This window comes from Chanodichthys erythropterus, chromosome 18, assembly GCF_024489055.1.
Source record: "Chanodichthys erythropterus isolate Z2021 chromosome 18, ASM2448905v1, whole genome shotgun sequence".
Lineage (NCBI taxonomy): Eukaryota > Metazoa > Chordata > Actinopteri > Cypriniformes > Xenocyprididae > Chanodichthys > Chanodichthys erythropterus.
The window spans coordinates 13,656,432-13,682,537 of NC_090238.1; the positions used below are offsets into that span (position 1 = coordinate 13,656,432).

Genomic DNA, 26,106 nt, shown 5'->3' on the forward strand with positions numbered 1-26,106 from the left:
AAACTAACTACCTAAATACATTACTGTAGCTGTACCCATTAATAGACAACAACCTGTTGAGTAAAAACCAAAATACATAATAGGTGAATCATGGTAAGCCAAAAACAGATTTTGGAAGAAGGATTGATGTATTGATTTAAATTTTGTTAATTTTGAAAGAAAAGAAAAAAGTTACATAGTACTGTACCTTTAAATTGACTTTCATTATATAACTGACTGTAGTCTGAATGTATACAAATGTGGTTTAAGTGTGTTAAGTGGCTGTTAAAGACAAATGTGATGGAATGGTTGGATGGTTTGAATCCAGCATGGAGCATCACTGTTAGCAATTAAGCAATTTTGACTCAAAATGTTTTATTTTCTGAAATACAGTAGTTGTGATAACTTCCCAATGTGACAACTAGCCCTGGTCTCGGTTTCACATTTCAAAGTTTTTATTTTCTTTAGTTCACTGAACGTCCATTAAAATACTAGATGCTATTATAGCCAGACAATGAACAGTATTGCAAACTGCCAATCATACATTCAGCTAAGAAAAAGTTAGAATTGTCCCTGAAATGTGTTTTTACGTCATTGCCAACCCAAATTTGAACGTGATGTATCGAGCTTACACAGCAATCATGTAGTCTTGTATATTTTATTCTAGGATACAGACAGAGTCCCTCATTAAACGCTTTCTTAGAAACAGTACTGAGGCACAGTGTGATGGACTTGTGCCCAGTGAGTTACCCAGAAGTCTTTATTAAGCTAGTGTTGGAATGTGTTTGGAACAGAAGTCTGTCGTGAAAGAATGAGGGAACACTTTGACTGTGTTTTTAATCTGTCCATGTTCAATATGTGAATATATTAAAAATGTATAAATATATTCTATGAGTATAAAAAATTAAAAATATATCACTGTTGTATTAACTTGAAATAGTCTAATCATGTATCTCTTATTACAGAATTTAGTGCCTTTTTTGGACAGTAGACTGTTCTGTAATTAATATGTAGTATAAAACGCATATGCTTTGTTACTTTTTTAAGTTTTGTTTTGACACTTTTTTTGGTTCGTTTTCAAACTTTGTTTTTAAGTTGTTTTTATTTAGAACTGTACCTTCTAGAGAATAAAGACTTAATGAGCTGAAAGACACTGGCTAATTGTACTTTTTACATTATTTTATATGTTTATATGCAAAATATCAATTATATTAAAAAGTCTGAAGTTGTAACTGGATTGTTATTTGAAGACGATAAAGTAATGTGAGGCATTTATGTATCACAATGTGTGCAGTTGAATAACATGATCACTGGCTGTCAAGTTCAATTGCAATGTTGTTTGTCAAAAAAATCAGACATCGTCACATGGGTCCTTAATAACAGACCTGCAAACTCACAAGTGGTGAAAAAAGTGCAGGGCTCAGCAAGGACTCATAAGGACTGCCAACGTGAAAGACACCCAGTCCTTCTGACGAATCTGTCATTTGCCCGATCGGGCCAGTGCTGTGCCTTCATGGAAGTTGATAATCTGCACATTTTTAAGCCTTGACAACTTAAATATTCAAGCACATGCACCCACGTCTCTTAGTTTGGTATTTGCGCGCTTTGTGATAACTTTTGTGTGTGCAACCAAAGTGCGTGTCCAGAACACCGCGTCTCACAGCGTGCGAATACATCTCTCTGAGCTTGCATGGCTATATTCACACAAAAATTGCCCGTCTTGTCGAGTATCATTGTAAACATAGTTATGTCTGAACTGAATGTAAACGTGAGATAAGATGCATGTGTAACAATATATTGGAAGTGACAGCAGCCTAATATTCCAGCTGCTGTCTGATTTTATGTTAATCAAACAAAAGAGAAAAGACTGCTCTTGAATGGATAACTTTAATAAGGGTTAATCTATATTTACACAGTGAAGACTATGCAGTGGTATTTTACATTTGACATACTATTTTCTATACTATTTCTGTACTTGTATGTTTGCTCTGTTGTATTTATGTGCTATTGCTTGTAATTTGATTATTTGTTCTTATTTTATTACTGTCTTTAACAATATAAATGTGATTTAGGCCAATAGTTTTTGGTGTCATAACCTTATTTATTAAGTTCACATGGATCAAAAACAACAAAAACTAGGCATATTTTATTTTTTGTTTATTTTTTTATTTTTTTGGTGGGGCCAATGAAATATTTGGCAGGAGAAGTAAACATTTGAATAACTGGCCCAACCAGGCCAGTAGAAAAAATCCTTAGCATTGAGCACTGAGGTAACATGTTTATGAAATAAATCCATGGAGGAGGGTCTGGGGACATCCTACCTCAGAAGACACATTTTTGTGATTTTAACCCGTAAACGAAGTTTTCTGGTGCACTCTGGGAAAAACACAATTTGATTCAAGTAAAAAAAAAAAAAAAAACATTTGACACTAACTCTGCAGGACAATGGCCCTCCAGGTCCAGATCAACGTTCCCCACCCCTGCTATAAATGGACATTGACACAAATTTGACAATTTGATTCAATATGTATATTATTCAATTTGAATATTCAATTCGATATTGATTAATTTGGGGCCTACCAGGTAACGTAATTTACAGTAGCCTACATAGCAAATTTCAACTAATGCTGTAAACTATACAGGGAACTCCAGTTGGTACATAATTATAATATTAAAGGTTAAAATTAATTGATTTGTAGGCTACTAACATTTAAATTACACACAAGAAATTTATAATAATGTTATAATACATTTTCAATAACAATTACTACTTTTTTTTAATATATTAATATTTAAATGGTGGCTGAAATGGATTTAATCAGACATTAAATGTTGAAGTACAGGTTAGGTACAAATATAAAGAATATGCAATATAGAGCATATATTTAGCAAAATGCTCCTTATTAAAGTTAATTTTTCAATCTGACTAAGGAGTTTGTGGACACCGAATGGCTTTTCTGAGGTAAATGTGACGTTATTATGTTTAAAAGCGGTTTTATTGACGTCTTTCCGTGATTGAAGAAGTGATAAAGCAATTAACGTTACATGTGACATGAATCTGATTTTGGTAAGTTGTTCTGTATCTTTCAGCATACCTTCTGATGTTCATTCTTGTTTATTTCGTGCTGTAAACCGGAAGAGATGATCGCCGCTACAGCGACCCGTCACGCCACAAAAGCAAGCGGCAAAAACAAGATTTCGACAGCTCGAGACGTCTCACTCCAGCCTACGGGAAATTAGCCCATTTCCGATTATTATTGAGAGGTTTATTGTGCTTGTGTTGCAGGCCCCGCCTCCGGAGACCTGTCAAACAGATTACTGTTTACCTGTAAAACAGGATAAAATGAAAAGAACGGGAGACTCTCATCTGCTCTTCCACAGCTGGTCTGTTGATAATGAGGGAGCATGCGCAGTTCACCAGTCCGTTCGCGTCTCCCGAGCCAGAATATCAAAATAAGAGTCTTTTTTTCTGTCCACATAAATCAATATACTACATTTGTTAATTTGCATATCAGCACTGCATAAGAAAATAATGCAATAATTGAACTTCTAATAATATACAGATTCAGAGAAAGAGGGAAAAACAAACAATTGTACACATACTTTGTGTGTATCACACTTGCAAATGTAATTTTCAAAAGCTCAACTGCAATTTCCGTCAAAATAAAAGCTATAGGTTCATCTCTTGTAAGTGAAGAAACTAGGACAAAATTATTATATTCTAATTGTTTGGCATCCTACAACACCAGTGTGAATGTAATGTCGATGCTAAAAAGAGGTTTAAAGTTCAGGTACAAGTCAATGTCAAGACTTTTTTTTTTTTCTTTGTTCAATTTGCACACTGAACATGTGTAGAAGAATATTGAATATAGGAGGTATTGAACTCTCAAAGTGCACCAGATTGATGAATTTAACTTTCTTTGCAGGGGACCATACCTCAAGACCCCAGTCTCACAAAAACATATGGGGAAACTCTATTTTTAAGTTTTAAGTTGGTAAAGCTGTTAAAGGTGCTAAAGAGGATCTTTTCATCGACTGAGAATCCAAAGACTGTCAGTGAGTTTTTGAAATGAGCGCATGCGTAAGAACATCCCCCTCATTTCAAAGGAACGCCTCCCAAAACTCGTGCACGAGTATTGGAACACGAGTGTTTACCACCGGCATTCGCTGTATCGTGTTAGTGGATTCATTATGTCGGACTCACCGCAGGTAACTCATAATCTGCAGCTGTTACTCCTGTCTCCGGACAAAAACATTGCATGCGGCGCCTGTTGAGTGTGGAAAGTTACTGGAGCGCGCAGTCGCGCTCATCTCTCACAAGGAACGTCACGGCAGTGATTGACAAGCCTTTCCTGTAGCTCAGTGGTTAGAGCATGGCACTAGCAATGCAAAGGTCATGGGTTAGATCCCAGGGATTGCACATACTCAGATACAAATGTATAGTATAATGCAATGTAAGTCGCTTTGGATAAAAGCGTCTGCCAAATGCATAAATGTAAATGTAAGCCAGAGGGCCAATCGTTTTCGTGATGATCGCGTAAACGATTAGCTGATGTTTTTAAGGCCCTACCTCGTGCACAGATGATGTATATTAATATTATTCCTTTCAGTGCACCTAATAAATAGTCTTTTATCAGTTAGTAAAGACAGTTAAGTAATATTGCAAAAATGTACTAAACAAAACATCCTCTTTAGCACCTTTAAAGCCAAATTCTTTCGCTACCTATCTTATGTAACTTTAAAATAGTTACATCAGACAATTCTTTTAGTTGGTAGGAGTGAAAATTTGACATCCTCAAACCGTGTTGTTATGGTTTCAAAATGCTGAAGGCAGATAACATTTAGAAAAAAAAATAAAATAAATCATATACATGCCATAAATGTGAGAAAAAATATGACCCCGGACCAACTAGATATGGCCTAAAACTGCAAATGAGGCCACCTAAATTATAAGATGACAATGATAACAATAACTATAATGATAAGACAACTATGTAAATCAATTCACTTTTTATTTTTACCTTTACAGCCAGATTATTGTACAGTCAATATAAAAGAAATTATAAATGAATTATTATACATGATTATTCTTTGGATATCAGCATAGAATTGCAGATAATTAAATTAATCAAACCCAGCCTTGTGCTCAGATTGAACTCTCAAGATGCAACTATATACAAAACACACATACACTCGTATACTTGGGGACAAACACTCCATGTGCAGGACAACTTTCATGACATAAAATCAAACCTCAGGAAGAGGCACAGACTAGTGGTGAAAGATGGAGCCGTACACTTACTGCTCAGAAAGAGGGAGGGGAAAAAAAAAAAAAAAAAGCTACAAAAGTAGAGCAGCAACTTCCTGCCAAGAGCTTCGTCTGACATCTGTGTAAACAGCACGGCCCAAAGCTTCCTTCAAAACCTTTTTTCTCCTGGTGCCCTTAATGGGAAGGATTTTAAACAGCAGGAGAGCATGAGTATCCACACCTGTATTTAGTATTTGACTTCAAAAGGCCACTGTGTGGTTGCTCGGATATGGCTCTGGTTCTATGCCACTTTATGACAGATCAAGGTGTCATTGCTACTGAAGACTTGCTGACTTTGACCAGAATGGATGCAGAATGCATTCAACCTTTTTAATGATAAAAATTAAAAATGGTAAATTGCACTTGAAAATGAAATAAACACCTAGTACACTAGTATACACCAACTTTAAAGTTTCTATGACTGAAATATGGGGCTGTGGAAGGGGATCAGCTCATTGAAAATTCTTCAATAAGTTCATTTCCCCTTTCTAGTGACAAGTAACACATTAGGTTCAAACCAATGAACCATCAAATTCCTACAAACGACATGAGTGTTATTGCTAAAATAGAAAATGTATTAAAATAAACTTAGTTGAGACTTGTCATTCCAAAGGCAATCAATCTGTTCTTGTACTACCTTGAAATTAATACTCAAGAATGACTAGTTGCTAATATGACCCAACAGACCTTAAAATCACTGGGGTGATAATTACAGCAACAAAGTCATGCTCCATGTGTGCGTTTGTTTTTTCTCATGATGAATGAGGCACAGGTCAAGATACATTTAAAAAAAAAAAAAAAAAAAAAGGGGAAGATCTCAACCCAATTTTACACGACTGAACACAAACATCAAGACATCACTCTACAGGAAAACAAATTCAAGGCAACTTGAAACTGGAGAAATCATCTTTTCTCGGATCAAAATTTTGAAATGCTTTTGACACGAGCACCAAATCCAGTGAAAAGCAGATTTACAGTGGATCATTGGTTAGTTTAAGTTAATTTACAACAAAACTAAGTACCCTTTGGGCACATAAGCTATCTATTATAAATCAAATGTGCAAATTAATTTTCCATTCATGGGATTTTTACACTTTATAAATTCAATATACATACCTACAACCATTAAAATATATTTTAATAATTTGATATTGCATTAGACTTCAGAAATCACGAGGATTTCCACGAAAATAGAGTATAAAAGGAACGAAATAACACGTCTTTTCTCTCCATGATGATGTGAATGAGCATCATATCTGTATGGTATAATGCTCCTCATTAAAAACTATATAAATGTGCCCACAGTATGCACTATGCAGTATACAGTATGCTAAAAATATTTAATGAAATCATTTTTAGATCTTTTAATTTGAATAAATATGTTGGTATTGCCAGTAGTTGGTCCAATACACAAAACTGGAATGTGCTTTTACCGTGACCTTCTTGTGGAAGACAGTCCTTTAGAAACCAATCAAACTGAGCTATGTTAAATTGTCACTAAATTGCAGCACAAAGTAATTTTATGTTGAAGTAGTTTCAATAACCCAGTTCCAATTAAAAGGCTGCTTACTAAAACGTGCCCCAACCCATCAGATTGTAAATAAGCCCTCTAAAATACTTTTTTTTTTTCTTTCAGTCCAATCATCAAAACCATTAAGAAAGAGACTAATTAAGCCAGTCAATTAAGCCTGAATGTGCCAATTCAGTCAAGTCTAAAAATTATCCATGTGCAATCAAGGATACACACCAAGTGGGCAGTTTCCTTCTTAAATACTGATAGGCAAGCCTTCAAATGGCACCAAACCAAATAAAATATTCAATCTTGTGGATTTAGTCATCCAGTCACTGGCTGTGTAATAGTAGTACTTCACGAAATGACAAAACTGACATCAATTACCTGCATTGACCTGCTCAGGGCAACACCTATCTTGAAATACATGCAACCCTCCTTGATAGTGGCTTAGAGATGAACACATATCCAATAACTCTGATCGAATCCCTGAGATAATCTCTTACTTGTCTACCATTTACCATGTTTATACTAGTGTTACAAAGGTGCAATGAGGGATGACAAACAAGAAATGGGTTGACTTAAAAGGCACATTCAGGAAACTACAAATCGATTACTGACTGCACAGAGAAGATAAATCAAGCATAATTTGCAGTATCAAGTCCAAAAATGGACTCTTGATAAAACCAGGGCACGAACAAGAATGATGGGTTGATCCTAAAGACCTGGAAGATTCATTTATGGTCAACTCATGGAGGCTTTCTTGAGTTACCAAACCAACTAATCTCAAGGAACATAGCTGAAGCAGCATGTTAAAATACATAGCACTCCCACATGCTACACATTAGCATAGCACCAAAACTGATTGAGGGGTTTGTAAGGGAATGTTGTACCACCTCCATGGAAAGCCCAAGAACAGTGATGGAGGTGACCTCCTCCGTTAGATTCTGATGTTGGAGGTGTAGCTCAGCTATGGAGGTTCGGTCCTGCTCAGCTCAATGTCAATTAGCTGGTCCAGGATTTGCGATTCTCTCTTTTCTGAATGGCAGTGCCAGCTCCTCCCCTCAGTTGCTGACTGAACTCCCCGCTGCGACGATTTTCGGTGTGCCTTTTGGAAGCTTCCCTTTGAGTCAGCCGATCTGGACGGACTAGCACCCCGTAACCAGGGTTGCATTGGAAGTACTGGTGGCCCTCAATGGAACCATCATTCTTACCTGGTGGACAAAGGATACAAGAGGAACAAGGTCTATGAATTGGCTTCACCAAGAAGGTGTAAGTATCTTAGGAAACTTGGAAGACTAACAGAAGACTTGACTTTTCCTTTCTTAGTGACAAATAACACATATTAGGGTCAAACCAATGAACCATCAAATTCCTACAAGCATTTTAAGTGTTACTGTTAAAATTGTATTCTAAACTTAGTTAAGACTTGTCATCCCAAAAGGCATTCAATCTGTTATTTTATTTCCTTTTCAATTAATACTTAAAGAATGACTAATTGCAGCAGGCCGTGGAAACTTGAAAACTGGCAACTTGAAACTGGTTCTAAATCTCAGAAAACTTGTCAGATATGGAAAACTTGACAAACCTGAGGGAGTGTCCAGCTCAACGCCGACCCAGACGCCCTCAGAGAAGTGCGTTGGGCCAATGTAGCGGACCGTGCCGGACTTACTGGTTCCAACAGTCACTCTCCCTCCCACCTTGAGCCAAGCAAGTTCCTTGGGTTCTACATCCTCAAAGGTTATCTCCAGCTTCTCCAGGCTGTTAATTTGCTGCGTTTGCATTGTAGTTGCTTTTCCGCCACCGTCTCCAAGAATGTTACTGAAAGACCTGAGTTCATTGGCTTTGACCTTCTGGAAGGAGAAAGGGTTGTCTGTGGAGGTACTCAACACCAGGGGAGGGTTTGCGTTTAGCTGTACATCCTGCTGAGAGGTGGTGACGCCATTTCTGTGGGCCGCCTGGGTATCTTCCTCTTTTCTAAGCCTGTCAGATCTTAGCCCAGCTTCTACAGGAGCAGAGGCATTAACACGGGTGGGTAGACAGTCTTCAATGTCATCTCCTTTTTGCCTGGATGCTACAGGGCCAGCTTGGGTATTGGGAGTAGGGGTAAGGTCCCCGCAAGCTATGGAGACATCGGAAAGGGTGGCAGTGGAGACGCTAGAAGAGAAATAGCCACTGGAGGCCTCACTAATGGGGCTCAGGGGCAGGTCATGCGGATCATGCATAGAGGACGGGGCATCAGGAGCATCTGAGTGTCTGTCTGAAGCAGGACTCTTCCCCATTACTGCGACCTATTGGGAAGCACATCCAAAACCACAAGGAATATTTACTACACCTCAACCTATCATCTGACTCTCACACAGAGAGCACATGCTAGGAAAACCACAGACTTAATAGCATGCAATTTACATCACATGCAGGAGAGAAAGATTGGGGTCTTAAAATATCTTCCTAGGCTATATTTTCACAAAATACAAGTCTGTAAGCCAATTCATCATTCATATTTATTTAATTTTGCCAAAGACAGAGCATGAGATCACAGTGGAGATATACTTACTGGTTCTATTCTTACTCTTCCTTCATCAGGGTTGTTGGCCGTTTGCATCATTATTCGTGGCATATGCTGGAGAGATGAATGGAACGTATTAAATTTGTTTTTACGATTTCAGTAATGGTTTTCAAAGAGGCGGCACAAAGCTTGATTTAAGTGTCACGTGTTCATTTTTTATGTTGGGAGCCTTTGGATTACGTTTGATCTAAAGTACTGACAGATCAAAAGTCTGCGTGCAGGGGAGGAGTGGTGTACACGATGAAATATTACTGTCATATTTTTTTCCCTCTACGCCTCCGTTGAAAGCATGCTAGGAGATGTGATGAAAGGGTATGGCTTGACAATCAATCTTGGGGAAATTAAACACTGGAGTTTATCTATGGACTTCTGCCTAACATATAATCAGGTTTCTCTGACATGATTTACTTTGACAAAATGAGGACACAGTTTTAATCAAGGAAAACCAAAAAAGCCTGTTTTTCTCACAAAAAAATCCACCACCAAGCAATGAGGCTTAAGTTAAAGACTTAATTTGCCTAATACAAGAAGGATAATATATCACGGATATATTGGCAATGTAGTAGCGTATGGAATTTCTGTCTATATGGAAATGAGGAGGCATGAAGACAGAACGACATTATACTAGAATCTAAAATTGACTCAAATTAAATCGGTCAAGAGCATTCGCATCCCTTTTTGATTACCACATATGATTTACTCATCTAAATGCAGCATATTTCTGAAAGGCTTTGCAAGTGCTAATTTGGCTATTTTTATGACGGATGCTTCATATCAGTTTTTTACATTTATGCATGAATCAATCCATGGAGGGTACTGTTGACTGAAATTTGCATGCAGAAATGTTTATAAGCATAGATCCTGCTTGTCTTTTGAATAAATTCAACAATTTGAGAGAATTGTAAAAAAGCCTAGTTTTAGGATCATTACGTTTTTTTGTATTTTCATGTTTATGCCAATTAAGCACATTTTACCACCAAATTCTCATTTTTGTAAAACTACTGTAATATCAGCATAAATGAAATACACTACAACAAATACCACACGATCTATGCATAATTTGATTTCAAAATGTAGCATATCATCATATCATTTTTTCTTCTGGTTTAGGGTGAAATATGACCTGGAAATGTATTGACAGGTAACATGAGACTCACCCAAGCAGCCAAAGCATTGTTTGGGCATGGTTTACTCATTAAAATGTCTGAAATGGGGCAGTTGTGGCCTAATGGTTATATAGAGGTGGACTTGTAACCCGAAGGTCGCGGGTTCAAGTCTCAGTATCGGCAGGAAATGTAGGTTGGGGAGTAAAGTAACAGCACTCTCTTCCGCTCTCATTACTCACAACTGAGATGCGCCTATCCTCCAATAACTCCCTGGGTGCCGCAGCAAAAATGGCCACCTACTACTCTAGGTGTGTGTTCACAGTGTGTGTGTTCAGTAAAAAACAAAAAAGATGACTGAAAAGTAAATTAGTACAGACCTGTTGTGACTGTGGAGAGGGTCTCAAATCTTTCTTGTCGTCACGCACAGGGAACAGGGACTTGAGCAGCTTGGGCATCTGAGGGACAAGGGCCTTGACTGGGGAGATATAAGAAGCAGCAAGCCCTGAAAAACCTGTGGGCAGGTTGGGAAGGAGGCAAACAGCAAGGTAGAGGTATGGAGAGAGACAACAACGATGGTGAAACAAAGACAGATGTAGAAAATATATAGAAGGAGTCCATGGAGCTGGAAAATAATGTCACACTGATACAAAAATGTCACATTGACATTTTGTGACAGATCACAAAGACAAGTGAAAAAAAGAAGCTGTAGTTGGACAAGACAGAGATTCAGTGGTAACCAAAAGGTGGTCTAATATTTTCCCTCTAATAAGCGTACCTGAAGTTGATTTAGATAAAAGTTAATAAAGTTCATAAACCGGGTTAGAAATGACACCACAAGTTCAAGCAGAAATGAGAAACACTTGCAGTAGAGAATAGAGTCGAAAGTTGAAAGGAAAGACAAATAAAGATTGGGTCATGCTGGAAATGGAAAAGGGCGATTATTTTATTGCAGGAAAAAAAACGTCAGATTCTGAACTGCTCACTTCAAGAGTGATCGCTATGTCGTACCTTGCTCAGGGTCCTGATTCTGTGTAGGAGGTGTCGGAGGTCTGGATGGTCGTGGCAGTGTTTTGCTAAACTGGGAGGATGTACCGAAGATATCCTGCTGACTTTCCCATCGATTCTTACATAAGCAAATTGGATATCAGAGGTTACATAAAACAACCTGTTTCCTGTGGTGGACCATATGTCCTTTTTCACCCTAGAAACTTACCTTGTTGTCATCCAGCACTGAGTTTAGTGACAGATCCTGTCTGCTTCCAGATAACTAGAGGAAGAGATGATGTGTGAATACACAATGTGCCAGACTCTGATGATGCTGAGTGTCCTTAACATTTCTCTCTGTTAAGATTAATTTAAGGCTCCAGATGCACTTACCCTGTGCACACTAGGAGAGCTGAGACTGCGTCTGCTGCCCTTGCCTTTACCTGCCAAATGCTCCTTCACTGCCACCTCCTGTAGCACATGATAGAAAATCTGATTTACATGATGAAAACAACATGATGACCTGAACTAGAGAAGACTGGACAGCACTGAGAAGTCGCCATTCATTTTAGTGGACTGTTCATTTTAATTAACAGTTTTTTTCTGTTTTGTTTTTTTAAATGGTTCAACTATTTGTTCAAAGAAGTCCCTGGGTAATAAATATTAGGGGTGTAACAGTACATGTATTCGTCCTGAACTGTCACAGTACAGACGTCCCGGTTTGGTGCATACAGTCAGATGATGAATACAGTCAAATCACAGGCGATCCACACTCCAATCCAGTGCAAGAAAGGGTTCCCTCTATATAGTTTACAGCATTAGCATAAGTAGATTTTTTTATCCTTCAGAAAGTGTTAATTATAATTGAATTTATATAAAGAGAGACACAATTTCTTTAATAAACCACTGTTTAATAAAAAAGAAGGGAAAAAAAGCTATTTGTGTGTTTAGTTTTCTCCCTTGCTGTACTGAACCCGTTCTGAACCGTGACTTTAATACTGAGGTACATACCAAATCACCATGTTGGTGTACCATTACACCCCTAATAAATATATTTAAAATTTAATTAAAATACTGCTATTTATCACTATGAAATACAGAACAAGTTCAATCTTGTGCTTTTAACATATTACTCACGTCTGTTTTACTCCCAAAGTACAGTGATTTACAAACACTTTGTGAATCAGTTTGACTGAATCATAAAAGACAAAATACGAATTAGATCAAATATTATTGCTAAGGGTGGTTTTCTGCTTTACTAAACCAAGTATTCCTGATAAATTCAGATAAAAAATAGAAAAACACACACAAATGATTATAACATTAGAAAGAGATGATAAAATGCAGATTTATCAGTTCAAAAATATTAGTGGCGGTAGCTGGGTGACCTGTCTCAGACGGTCCAGTGTGAGGATGTTCTCCACAGCCAGGACGCTCCGCAGGTACTTCTCTATGGCAGCTTCATTGTCTGAGGATTTGGGATTCTCAGCGCTGGCGGCCACACGTGCCAGCATCTCCCTGTCCTCTGAGCTCTGACTGTCCTGCTGACGTACACAGCCAAGAAAAGACAGGTGCTCGTAAACAAACCAGCTCAAGAAACCAGTCCATCTTTATCTGATTCAAGTATATTTCTTGTGGGTAATGGCCTACTAAAGCCGGGCACACATTTAACGACTAGCTAAAACATTCTAAGATTGTGCTCAACATACAGCGACTGTTTCCTGCGACTGAAGCAGATTTAAATACTTACACATGGAATTTAAACACCGACTCTAATCGCAGACTGAAAACAACTGGCTCTGACTGGACGCGTTTGAGCGTGATCAGTCATAAGTATCAATTTACATTCATAATCGGCCTTACAATCGTTAAGTGTGTGCTCGGCTTAACATTGCCTTTAGTTGTTGCCGAGAGTTCGGAAGTGATGCATATGAGCTTATAAACTGATTGTTTTAAGATTATTGATAAATTAAGAACACTGAAGTTTCTCCTTGCTTCAATTCTGAAATTTACTGACATTTTTTTCTGAATCAGTGTTTTAGAATTTTAGTACTATTCATATACTATTATAGTATTTAAAGTCCCCCTGTGGTAAAAATCTAGTTTTTAATGTTGTTTATATGTCTATGTGGTGTTTTTAATATATTTTAAGACATACCATGTGCAAATTCATGTCAACACCATTGCTGGGTATTTTCTCTTTAAAACTGCAGAGACCTAAAGACAGTTTCAAAAACGGTTTGAAATCGCTGGTGTTTCTGACGTCACAAACTACCTTGTAACCAATCATGTCAACGTGCCGGCAGGCTTTGGTATATCATATCATTAACTATGAACGCTCTGAAAAAGGGGAGTCTCGAGAAGCCAGGTTATTTTTCTGTTGTTCTATTGTTATGAAAAATTGGGTAGATTTAGCAATATAGCAGGTGCATGATGGACATTACGATGTTATGATGAACTATATGCCTTACTCTACCAATGTTCTGAGTTGTTCAAAGAGTTTGTAAGGATGCTGATTATTAGAGGGCATCTGTCTGACTCTGAAATGGCGAACAGGAACATGGTTTGTGTAACATTAGCAACACATTATTAGCTGTAGTCAAGCAAAAGGCTAATCGTATTAATTAAATATGTTTGTGTCCAATGTTGTAAAAAACGATACCACTGTGCAACTTTACCTCAGTAATTTGACCGAGTGGATCTCTGAGCTCATGCGAATGAGTGTAGGCGGAGCTAATTAGCATATTCATAGATCCACGTATACTAAATGAAGCAAGGGGTTAGAGTTACATTCAAGCTATTTTAAGGTATGAAGAAATTGTTTTCACAGGAAAAATGTTCAGATATGTCAAAGATAAGTTTTAAAGGATAGATTATTGACTACAGGGGCAATTTAACTTGAATTAGCTTTCATTTTTATATTTTCAGTATATTTTCATTTTAAGTTTTGGTAATTTTGTTATGTGGTTTTGTCATTTTTATAAGGGTTTTATTTTTGCTGTACTATTTGTATTTAGCTTTAATTTATATTTAACATGTTTCAGTTATTTGCCAAGGCATCATTTATATTTTATTTGAATTCAGATTTATTTTAGTTAACGAAAACTGATTTTTAATAGTTTTAGTATCAGTTAGCAATAACAACACTGCTTTCAATTTGAAGAGAATGTATATTGTCATTGGTCACAAAAAAAAAAAAACACATATAATTAAGCTACTAATGCATTATACACACACACACACACACACACACACAAAAAAAAAACCCAAGAGATTTTTTATGCCTACCCCTGGGATGTTGGAGACAACCTCAAAGGTCACACCACAGCCGGGAATAGTGCTCCTAGTGGACATTCTTCTCAAGAAATTTTGGGCAAAACCCTGTTTAAACAAAAACACATATGCAGAGATAGGTATGAAAAAAATGTTAAGCTTAATTAAATGGCAAAAAAAAAAAAAAGTGTGAGAGGACTTTTCTGCAGTTCTGATAATGTTGTAGGTCATATAAATTGGACTGTGCCTCACCGGTCGTCCAGTGAGGTTCACACAGATGCGTTTGCGCAGGACTAGCTGCATCTCTGCTGGGTGGCTGAGCTGTACCACAGTGCGGACGATCAAGTATACTCTCTGATCTGGGGTGGCCCCTCGACTCAGCTGTGGACATTCATGAACCGTGGAATCCCAAGTGGCTTCGGCTTTCACCTGGAAGTAAAACAGGTTTTAATGTGTTCCTTCAAAAACAACTATGGAGCCTGCGAGAGCCCCGAGGGTACGTGGGTCACATTCTCACCTCTCCATCATAGTGTTTGACAATCTGAAGGTCAAAAAATTCATCTTCGTCTTCTGAGCTGAGCATAGCATCCCAGCCGCCCGCCTCAGGAACGTCTAGATTCTCCTGAGAGCTGAAATCATCAGCTGGAGGGACGAAGAACAGAAACAAAGGAGAAACAAGTGTGAAAATGGGTATTAAGATAAATAAGGCTTGCAAATGGGAGTAATAGAAGAAAGGTCACAAAGGACATTGCATTTCTGCAGAGAACATTGCTGTTCTTCAGCAGGCAGGGAAAACATACCGCTCAAGTCGAGGAAGAGCACTGGAATGTGAGTTTCCATCCCAGGTACTGGTACCCTGCCAAGACAAACATAAAATCCAACACATGGCCCAAATACTCATGACTACACATTTGTAAAAACTGTTTAACTGATACTGACATTCATTTAGCAAACAAAGCCTCAAATCCAAATATAAATCTGTCAAAACACATCATTTAAGGATTATAACAACCTCCCTAAAAAGCAAGCTGCATAAAACTTAGCTGATTTTACATTAAATTTCATTCAAACCTTCTCTGACAGACAACATGTGTATCAGCTATTTTTGACACTGCATTTAACTCTTCAGTTTAAATGCTAATTGTTCAGTATGGTTGTAGCAGTGTCGTACCACTCAGCAGGAGCTCCTGGTATTCCACTGCCAGCAGAGGGCACCAACACTGCATTTCTCTCCTCTGTGAGCGTCAGACGCCACTCAAGCAGCTGGGCCTCCCTCTCCACGTCATCCTCGGACTTATCTGGTCAAAGAGAGAGTCAACAATGTTTCCGCTAATTTCTATTTCATACTTAAAAAAGCCATTCCTGCACAGAATTCCCTTCATCAATGTATATACACAAATTTATAAAATAAATATATTTGTGTGTATGTATATATGTATATACAGTGCTGGGTAGATTACTTACAAATTGTAGTCGGTTACTGATTCTAAATTACATGACAAAAATTGTAGTTAGTAACGTAATCCATTACTTTACACATTAAAGGCAACATAATCTGACTACTTTTTGACCTAACTCGTTTATCACACTGATTTGAAAAATGAATAAAAATTGAGGAGGAGCATTTTGCTAAATAAAATCAGTATACTGCATAGTCATTGTATTTTTACTTTATATTTTAAGCTTAATATTCTTCAATATTCAATGTTTGAATAAGTCCATCATGTTTTTATGACAGCCACCAATTATTACAGAAGAGGATTAGGGCCAAGCAATAATAAAAAAATAAAACCATCTCGAGATTAAAGTTGTTAAATTTCGAGAAAAAATTCGAGATAAAATGTTGAGAATAAACTCGTTAAATTACGAGAAAAAACTCGTTATATTACGAGAAAAAAGTCGAGATAAAATGTTGAAAATAATCTCGTTCAATAACGAGAAAAACCCATTAAATTTCGAGAAAAAAGTTGAGATAAAATGTTGAGAATAAAGTCATTAAATTATGAGAAAAAAAGTTGGTAAATTACGAGAACAAATTCGTTATATTACGAATTTGTTCTCATAATTTAACGACTTTTTTCTCGTAATTTAATGATTTTTTCTCATAATTTAACAAAATTTGTTCTCGTAATTTAACGACTTTTTTCTTGCAATTTAATAACTTTATTCTCAACACTTTATCTCGACTTTTTTCTCTAAATTTAACGATATTTTTCTCATAATTTAACAAATTTGTTCTCGTAATTTAACGACTTTATTCTCAACATTTTATCTCGACATTTTCTTGAAATTTAACGAGTTTTTTCTCGCAATTTAATGAGTTTATTCTCAACATTTTATTTAGACTTTTCTCGAAATTTAACAACTTTAATCTCGAGATGGTTTTATTTTTTTAGTATTGCTTGGCCCTAATCCTCTTCCGTAAAATATAAATGTTTATATAAAAAAAAAAAAGTAGAAACATAATTGTCTTTCAAAATGTATTGTAATGTTATTACAAAACCTTCCTTATGTGTCATTTAAATGTAAGTAGCCTACAAATCAGATAATTTTAACCTTTAATATTATAATTATGTACCAACTGGGGTTCCCTGTAGTTTACAGCATTAGTTGTGAAATATTTTTTCCTTGAGAAAATTTGCCATGTACTGTACCTGACAGGCCCTAATTAACCGATATTGAATAAAATTTAAATTGAATCGAATCACAAGCTTGTGAATCGAAATCAAATAGAATCGTAAAATGTGTCAGTGCCCATCCCAATTAAATATTTATATTCAGCTCTATTCCTTCCATCTCTCTATAAAAGAATTATTTCATATTATAATAACATTGTACACTATAATTTATTTGAGAAAACTTTATTGAAAAATTTAAGATGTTTTGTTGAGTAAAATTTGTTGGATCACGATAAATACACTATAAGCAGAGCTGTCAAGAAACCAAGAGCTTGAAACCTTCTGCTAACAAGATTTCTCACAGCTTTAGCTTAATGCTTAAAAAAAAAAAAAAAAAGAAAAAGAAAAGAAAAGAAAAAATGGACATGCAGAGACACAATGCTGCCCAATGTAGCTCTGATTCAGGCAAATGTCAAATATTTTCCACCCGCTTTTGAGTATGCATTATGCAACATTTTGATCGGCAAAGGAACAACAATATGTGGAGTGGGATTTTTAAACCAATGCATGATGTGATACAAATAGTAACAACAAACACAAAAGCTCCCCAAACAAGGACAGAACAAAGCTAATTAGCATCAAATTAAAGGCACAGCATGCAAGTCTCGCCGCTAGAGGTCGCTTTTTCAAAACAATAACAAAGGCGTAGCTTGTTGACCCTGTGAATGGGAATCATGGAAGTTGTCATCTTCACATCCACAGATGATGGAAAGCAATCTGACAGGACTCAGGCAAAAATCATGTTCATGGGTGAGCTAATGTATTAAAGTTTTATTAACTTTATTGTGGTATGAAGCAAGGCAGGGCCAAGAACCTGGGACATTTTACGTTTTATTATGCTTATACACAGCAGTCGTCCACTAGTGCCGCTCCTTTCATTTTTTTAAACTTATTTTATGATTAAAGTCACGTTTAATATTCGCCTCCTTCGTCCCAGAACTTGAACTTTGTTACTGTTACGTTTGATCTCTTAAAATCACATTATTTTATTTCATTCCAATAAAACAGCCTCAAGTGCTGAATTAGTACTCATACAATCACTTTATTTGACAAATAAAAATGGTGTGGTAATGCAGAGCTTTTTCACTTGTTTAAAACAATCATACTTAATATGTTTAAATATGAGTGTGTTGAAAGTTATGTTATAAAATTACTCTGTGCGTTTGCTCGGTGGCTGCCATGAGACACTTGTTGAACACACTGCAGTAAGATAGATCGATATTAGAATATCATATTAATAAAAGCTGGATGACTTTGTTGCTAAATTGCATGCAATTCATTTTAAATGTATTGTATGGCAGAGAAAATATTACTTGCTGTATTACACAGTGTTCACACCGCCATCGGCGAGAGCGTCAAAGTGACGCTAGTCATTAATTTTCAATGAGAGCCGGAGGCGAGCTCCGGTGAGAGCGTCGAGGAGAGTTGAAATCAGGTTAACTTTATGGTAATGAGCTATGACGCGGTTCGGCGGCAACCAATTACAAAGTAGAGGTCCTCTCTTGAGAGGCTTCCGATTGGTTGACGCGACTTGTCATTTACTTTGGCTCTGCTTTGACCCTCCCGTCGGCGGCCGTTTGAATGAACAGTACAGCGTTGTTGGCAGGGTGGCCAAAGCGAATGTTGACGCTCTCGCCGGCGGCGGTGTGAACACACGGTTACTGTTACTTCAAATAAAGCTCTTTCTGATTTTGCCATGTTAGCCACCGGAAAAAACAGTGTTGTCTCTGAGGCATGGTACAAACGGTAAATCGGAAAAACAAGAGATTCAAACAATATGACTAACCGTGTTGAGCTATATAACATTAATTAGTTTTCTGTCGATGAAAGTATCCAAGCAGTTGCTCACCTGTCTAATAAAACATAATATATTAAAGCGTCTTTGGTGTTTGGATGATTTCTACAGAAGTAAAACCAGAAATCGAGGGTAGAGCCGATATGACGCCATTGACCGTTGACCCAATGACAGGGGCCGTTACACTGCTTAAAAAAACGAATTAAAATTTCTCTGGAAACATTTGGGATAATGCAAGAACACAAGTCAACAAAATATATAATACTGATTTAATGTTTTTTTAGTTAGTGGATTTTTGAATGAAAACAGCTTACATATTGTGCCTTTAAATAGAGGAAGCACTCTTTTGTAGTCCATTACTGAGCTGAGACTACAAAACAGTAAATGTGTGTCTGGTTTTTACCTGTTTTGCTGACCAAAGTCTGAAGATGTTGGTCCAGATATTCTTGTCTCTTAGTGAGGGCAGTGAGCCACTGACGTCGCAGACGCTCTAAATCACGCTCCTACAGGATGATGGACAAATGCATAATTACAAAAGTTGCTTTTGCCTGGCATCTTTTTTTGCTAATTAATAGACCTTTCATGCCTTTAATGGGCAGGACAGTGGAGAAGAGACAGGAAACAAGTGGGAGGGAGAGACAGGAACGGGATCAGGAAATGATGCAGACCAGATTCAAAACTGCACCTCACACCACGAAAACTCATTTTCTATTGAAATATATGTTAAAATTCAATTTATTTGTGTGATGGTAAAGCTGAATTTTCAGCAGCATTGCTCCAGTGTCACATATTCCTTTAGAAATAATTTTAATATGCCGATTTAGTAAACATATTTCTAATTATCATCAATGTTGAAAACAGTTGTGCTACTTAATATTTGAATATAATATAATATAATATAATATAATATAATATAATATAATATAATATAATATAATATAATATAATATAATATAATATAATATAATACTTTATTTATGATATTTATTAGCAATTGAAAGTCAATGTCATAGATGTATTGCATCACAACCAAACATACCTGATAACTGTCCATTTCATCACCCTCAGGCTACAAAGAAAACCAATATAAACATTAGCAAGATCATGTCTGAATATGTCAGAGATATCCGAGAATCTGTAAATGATAAAAGCTCAAGTGAAAAAATGCACATGTACCTCTTGTGGCTCATTGTTTTTGGTCATCCGCACCTGCCTGATCTCCACACAGCCGATAGACACTCCCAGAATGATCTCTGATATCAAAGGCATTGTGCCGGAGTCCTGCACTGAACGTACCTCCACCTGAATCCGCCGAGACTGGCCCTGGGAAAGACGCATAAAAACTGTTATTACCCCATGGTAAAAAAAGTGAAGTGAAATGTTAAACACAGTGTTAACAGAATAACAGAGCACAAGCAAAATACAAAAGTACACATGCTTAGGAATCATAAATAAATCTACAAAAATAAAAAAAAGCAATACAGAGTTTGCTCAAGACAAGCATTCAAAAACATCTCGTTACCATTTATTGAGCATGTGACTAAAAAAAGCCCCAAAACTGAGTCATAAGGTATAAATAAATAAATAATGCTATGCTTTATTCTGATTGTAATATAATTTATAAGCCTGCAGGAACATGAGGTGTCTGACTTGTTTGAGCTGGAAGATTCCACCCGTGCGAACATCTCTTGCTGGCACCACCTCCACGGGCATGTACTCTCCGTTCTCATTCAGCTCCAGAATCTGCACCCACATCTCCAACTTGCGCGTTACCTCACTCCACCTGAGGACACATAAGAGTCAAACCAGTCCAAAAAGCAGGAAGCAAATCATACATGTTCTCTACCATTTCTTAAGTTTGTATTAGCATAATTGGACAATTACAGAGGGCTGAAGCTCAATTTTGTGTTCACCTGTCACGTAATGTGCGTGTTTTGGCCTGGATTATGCTAAGGTCCCACAGCGCAGGGTTCCTGCCTGGATCAGCCTGTCTGTGTCCGAATACCTCGATGGCCACGGCACCCTCTGTTAGATACTCTATAAAATCCTCTGTCACAGTCACAGCATGCTCCTACAGACGGTATAACAAAAGTAAATGCATGTTAATAGTTTCTTGATTAATCCTTTGTTAACAAACTAAGAAAGAGATGCACAATTAACCAGTTATAAAAGCTGAAGGTAATAATACTTCAAAAAATGTACAAGATTCATTCAAGCAGCATGTTCCAGGATCACCATTAGAGACAGAGATGGCCCAAGGCGTAAGTGAACTAAGTGGCCACCAGGGGGCCCCCATTCTATCAGTTGCAGTTCTGGCGTCCCAATACTGTACAACTCGACGTACATTTGCATCACATGTTAATGCAGCGGTAGAGTTACACTCACAGGACACTGAACTTACTCGCAAAAGTTCATTATTTGCATGTGCAAAATAAAAGCCTGTCAAACAGCACCCGATTAGCTTTATCTTTCGAGTCTGATTGCACTAATACTGTCAAATACACACAAGGTTTACATCTAAAGTGAAAGTAATCAGCTGAGAGAAAAATCGGATGCGTGTCTGTATATTAGATGCGTGCAGATCTTAAAGTGACAGCAGCCTAATAGTAAACATGCTGCTGGGATAGTTCACCCAAAAATGAAAATTCTGTCATTATTTACTCACTTTCATGTTGTTCCTAGTAAAATTGATAATGGTGTGTTAGATTTATAGCAGAGCTTCCCACACATTGGGTCTCATTCATGAAACACGAGCAGAACGAATTTTTGTGTAAATCGTGTGTAAAGTGGTTCTGGCGTAAATTTTCAGATTCATTAAAATTTTCGTATTTTCCAAATGTTAGTTGGTATGAAAGAAATCTACACCTGTTCCCAGCCACGCGTAAATAGTGCGTTTAACATCCGAACGTTTTGCTCATTAATAAGGCTGCATTTTAATTCACCTTAATAAGGTACATATTTACACAGCATTTTGAAAAAATATTATATATAGTAATTACATACGTTTTTTCTTTTTACTTTTATTGTGAGAGCCAGTAATAGCATCTGCAAACGGAGCACTTTAATCAAATAATTAATTGATTTAAATAGGGCTGGGCAAACTAATGGCCCCTTAATTGTTATGGAAATTGTTTTCTATAAAATGGCCAAAATCCTTTGTTTGGTGTCATAATATGATGCCCATATATAGTTGTCCGTCGGATTTAATGGGTGGGATTTATGGTAATTGAGAATGAGCGAGCACGCGCGTCCCATTTACGACTGATTGGAATTCATTAACACACACACATTTCACTATCACTTCTGATGTTTACGAAGTATTTGTGAATCAGGAGAAGAGTTTTCGGGAAGGTCTCTTTACACGCAAATCACTCACATATTTACTCGTATTTATTTATTTTCATGAACGAGACCCATAGACTTAACTTGGGCGGGCCGCCCAGGTATATTAACCGTCGCCCAAGTATATTTGGAGACATAGTTTTGCTTTTGTTATTTTTATCCTCTTTACATTTATATCTGCCCAAGATAATGAAACCATCCACGATCAATTAACTAGTCATTTCATACCTGCTCATTATGTGTGCGTCAGAACTGTTTACTCCCGCTAACATTCCCACAGGCGCTGCATTATAAATTGTATTTAATTTGATTTCCATTTAACTCGTTGTAAATTATTGTAGTCTCCCCCACAGGAAGAAAAGACTAAAAACATTATTTGAGACATATAATATTCATTATATAAATATTACTAGTAAAATCTGTGTCCCATTCACTGAGAGAGACACTATATGACATAGCAAGGAGAACATAGGAAAAGGGTAACCTGCTTTGTAAAAGGACACATCTTGACTTGTACCTTACAGCTGTCAAACACCACCATGCAGTGGGGGTCTTTGCTGCTGGAGAAGGAGGCAGATGGATCTACTTCTGGGGCAACAATAACAGGCTCTGCTTGGTCCCAGAAAGAGTACTGACAGAAGACAAAATTGGACAGGTACTGTGGGAGACCTGTAGCCTGCAGGATCTTAATCTGTTTGAGAGACAGGAGTAAAATAAGTACGGGGTCAATATGTTTTTTGTTTTTTTTAAGAAATTAATAAATTTATTCAGCAAGGACACATTTATAACAACATTTATCATGTTATAAAAGATTTCCATTTCAAATAAATGCTGTTATTTTGAACTTTCTATTCATTAAAGAATCCTAAAAAATAATAATGTACACAAAAATATTAAGCAGCACAACTGATTTCAATATTGATAATAATAAGAAATGTATCTTGAGCACCAATTAAGCATATTAGAATGATTTATGAAGGATCATGTGACAGTGAAGACTGGATTAATGATGCTGAAAATTCAGCTTTGCCATAACAGGAATAAGTTACATTTTAAAATATATTCAAATAAAATAACAGTTATTTTAAACTGTAATATTATTTCACAACACTAATGTCAAAATAATACAGACCTGGTAAGCATAAGAGACTTCTTTTAGAAACTGTGCCTTAAACTTTTGCATGGTAGAGTACACATTTATTAATATAATATAATATAATATAATATAATACAATATAATACAATATAATACAATATAATACAATATAATACAATACAATACAATACAATACAATACAATACAATACAATACAATACAATACAATACAATACAATACAATATAATATAATATAATATAATATAATATAATATAATATAATATAATATAATATAATATAATAAATTACTTTTAAAATATAATTTAAACCAAAATCTTCAGTGACTTAAATTTCTCAAACCTTAACCGCACTGTTTTTGCGAACTTCAGTACTCACCATACAGACCAGCTTGCGTTCCTGTACATCTCCATCCGGGCTTCCGTCACTGTCATCTCCTCCAGCTACGCTGTCATCAAACCCTCCACCCATCCTCATCACCTCCACATGCAGTCGCCCGGCAACCTGACACCAGCAACAAGTGTGAACAACACATCAGTGGCCCGCTGGAGATGAACTGTGTCTCATGCTTGATATGATGACTCGATTAGATTCAATTTCACAGATCAATTCACACTTGATTTAATTTACATCCCACTTCATAATCCAGAAGAAATTTCCTTCAGAAATGAATCGAGTCAGTTATCATGAATTATCCATAGCCACTGATCATATTTGCTGGAATATCTGAATGCATAATCCTCACCTCCCCTTTCTGATTGATGATGGGAACTGCATATTGTAGCTTTACATCATAGAACAGGCAGGAGAGGAAAACGTTGGCCACCCCGATTAAACTGTGGTTCACCTGCTCATCGAAGAAAGGGTCGGCTCTCTTGAAGTATGAGCACATCACCTATGAGATGGAGAGCAAGACCACATCTATAGTGTCACCTTTTCATTTTTATGGAACAGTAAAACATCGGTGACGAAAAAGAGCTTACGGGGTTGTCCTCGTCAAAGTCTTTCCACTCCTGGTAAAGCTCTCTCATGTCCACCAGCCGGTTTTCCATCTTCTCAAGGGCCCAGATTTGCTTCCCTTTGCCTTTCCTCCTCACTTGAATGGCGGGTTCACTCAGGACAGCATCTCGCTGCAAACACAAACAAAAGAATTAAACGGACTGCACCCTCCATGCTGTGTTTCTCCTGTGCACTGCTTTAAAAGGTGCCTGACCTTCCTGTTGGCATTGAGGTTTGCAGCAGGGATCTGTAGAGTAACTCTGTACTCGGTTCTTTTGTCCAGCTCCTCAGCGATGAAGCTTGCCTCCTGCACCAATAGATTAGCTCGTACGATCTGCTCCCTCAGTTTCCGGAAGCTCCGTGTCAGCACCACCTCCCTAGCATCATCACAAAAAGAGCGTTACAACAAACCCACCATGTAACGAATTTCTCCTTGCTAGGACAAAACACATTTGTTTCCTCCGAAAAGGTAAAGCTCACCTTTCCTCACTCCACTGGCGCAGGCGGTTCTGGGCATTGGGTGACGATGACATTCCTCCCTGGCTCAGTCTCTCCAAGCTGCGGTAGTGCGGCTGCAAGGGCTGCGATTGTGGTATCTGCATGCTCTGCCTGTCTGGAGTCAGCTGTCTGCGCAGCTGTTGCAGCTCCTGCTCGTACATCTGCCGCTGACGCTCCAGAGCAGTCCGCTTCTCCTCCTCATGTTGGCGCTCCAGAGACTGTAAAACAGCCTGCATGGGGTCTGTTAGATAACAAAAACAGTAATGTTTTACACCATTTTGTTTTTGCTACTGTACCTTTAAGACTTTATGCAAATTACCTCGGTTTTGATTGGATAAACTTTTCACATGTAAAATGAGAAACATTCCTCCCTTAAAAGCAAAATAAGTGCCCATATTTTCAATAGCAGCATTATGTTTTTACTTATTACAGATACACTACTTTTCAAAAGTTTGGAGTCAGTAATATTTTTTTTTTAAAGAAATTAATATTTTTATTCAGCAAGGATGCATTAAATCAAAATTGACTTAAATATTTAGTAAAATTACAAATATATTTACCATTTGAAATAAATGCTGTTTGTGTATCACAGTTTCCACAAAAACATTAAGTAGCAAACAATGTTTTCAATAATGATAATAATAATAAATGTTTCTTCATCACCAAATCAACATATTAGAATGATTTCTGAAGGATCATGTGACACTGAAGACTAGAGTAATGAAGCTGAAAATTCAGCTTTGCAGTCGGAGGGAAAAAAAGCTTTAAAAATTAATTAAAAGAGAAAAACAGTTTAAATAATTTCACAATATTACTGCTTTTACAGTATTTTTGATCAGCCTTGGTGAGCATAAGAGACATCTATTAAAAAAATCTTACGGACTTTAAACTTTTGAATGGTTGTGTAGATAAAAGATTTAACATGAAGTCATATATTTCATATGCATTT

The 26,106-nt window shown here is 37.0% G+C and overlaps 1 protein-coding gene across 3 annotated transcripts in view; it reads right to left on the minus strand.

Moving 5' to 3' along the window:
* Positions 1 to 4,990: 4,990 nt before the first annotated feature.
* kif13ba (kinesin family member 13Ba) overlaps positions 4,991 to 26,106 on the minus strand; it is a 60,717-nt gene continuing 39,601 nt past the window's right edge. The window contains exons 17-40 of one of the 3 annotated variants that reach the window (XM_067368302.1): positions 25,140 to 25,398; positions 24,874 to 25,036; positions 24,644 to 24,790; positions 24,406 to 24,555; positions 24,039 to 24,164; positions 23,062 to 23,235; positions 21,116 to 21,273; positions 20,853 to 20,985; positions 20,379 to 20,525; positions 20,242 to 20,271; positions 19,606 to 19,705; positions 15,901 to 16,027; positions 15,530 to 15,585; positions 15,247 to 15,371; positions 14,982 to 15,158; positions 14,745 to 14,837; positions 12,845 to 12,997; positions 11,850 to 11,927; positions 11,686 to 11,739; positions 11,481 to 11,595; positions 10,850 to 10,947; positions 9,355 to 9,420; positions 8,386 to 9,088; positions 4,991 to 8,011 (exon numbers count right to left, since the gene is read on the minus strand). In XM_067368302.1, coding sequence (XP_067224403.1) covers positions 7,803 to 8,011; positions 8,386 to 9,088; positions 9,355 to 9,420; positions 10,850 to 10,947; positions 11,481 to 11,595; positions 11,686 to 11,739; positions 11,850 to 11,927; positions 12,845 to 12,997; positions 14,745 to 14,837; positions 14,982 to 15,158; positions 15,247 to 15,371; positions 15,530 to 15,585; positions 15,901 to 16,027; positions 19,606 to 19,705; positions 20,242 to 20,271; positions 20,379 to 20,525; positions 20,853 to 20,985; positions 21,116 to 21,273; positions 23,062 to 23,235; positions 24,039 to 24,164; positions 24,406 to 24,555; positions 24,644 to 24,790; positions 24,874 to 25,036; positions 25,140 to 25,398 — 3,641 coding nt within the window. In that variant the 3' untranslated portion in view covers positions 4,991 to 7,802. The other 2 variants (XM_067368301.1, XM_067368303.1) reach the window with 2 other exon arrangements.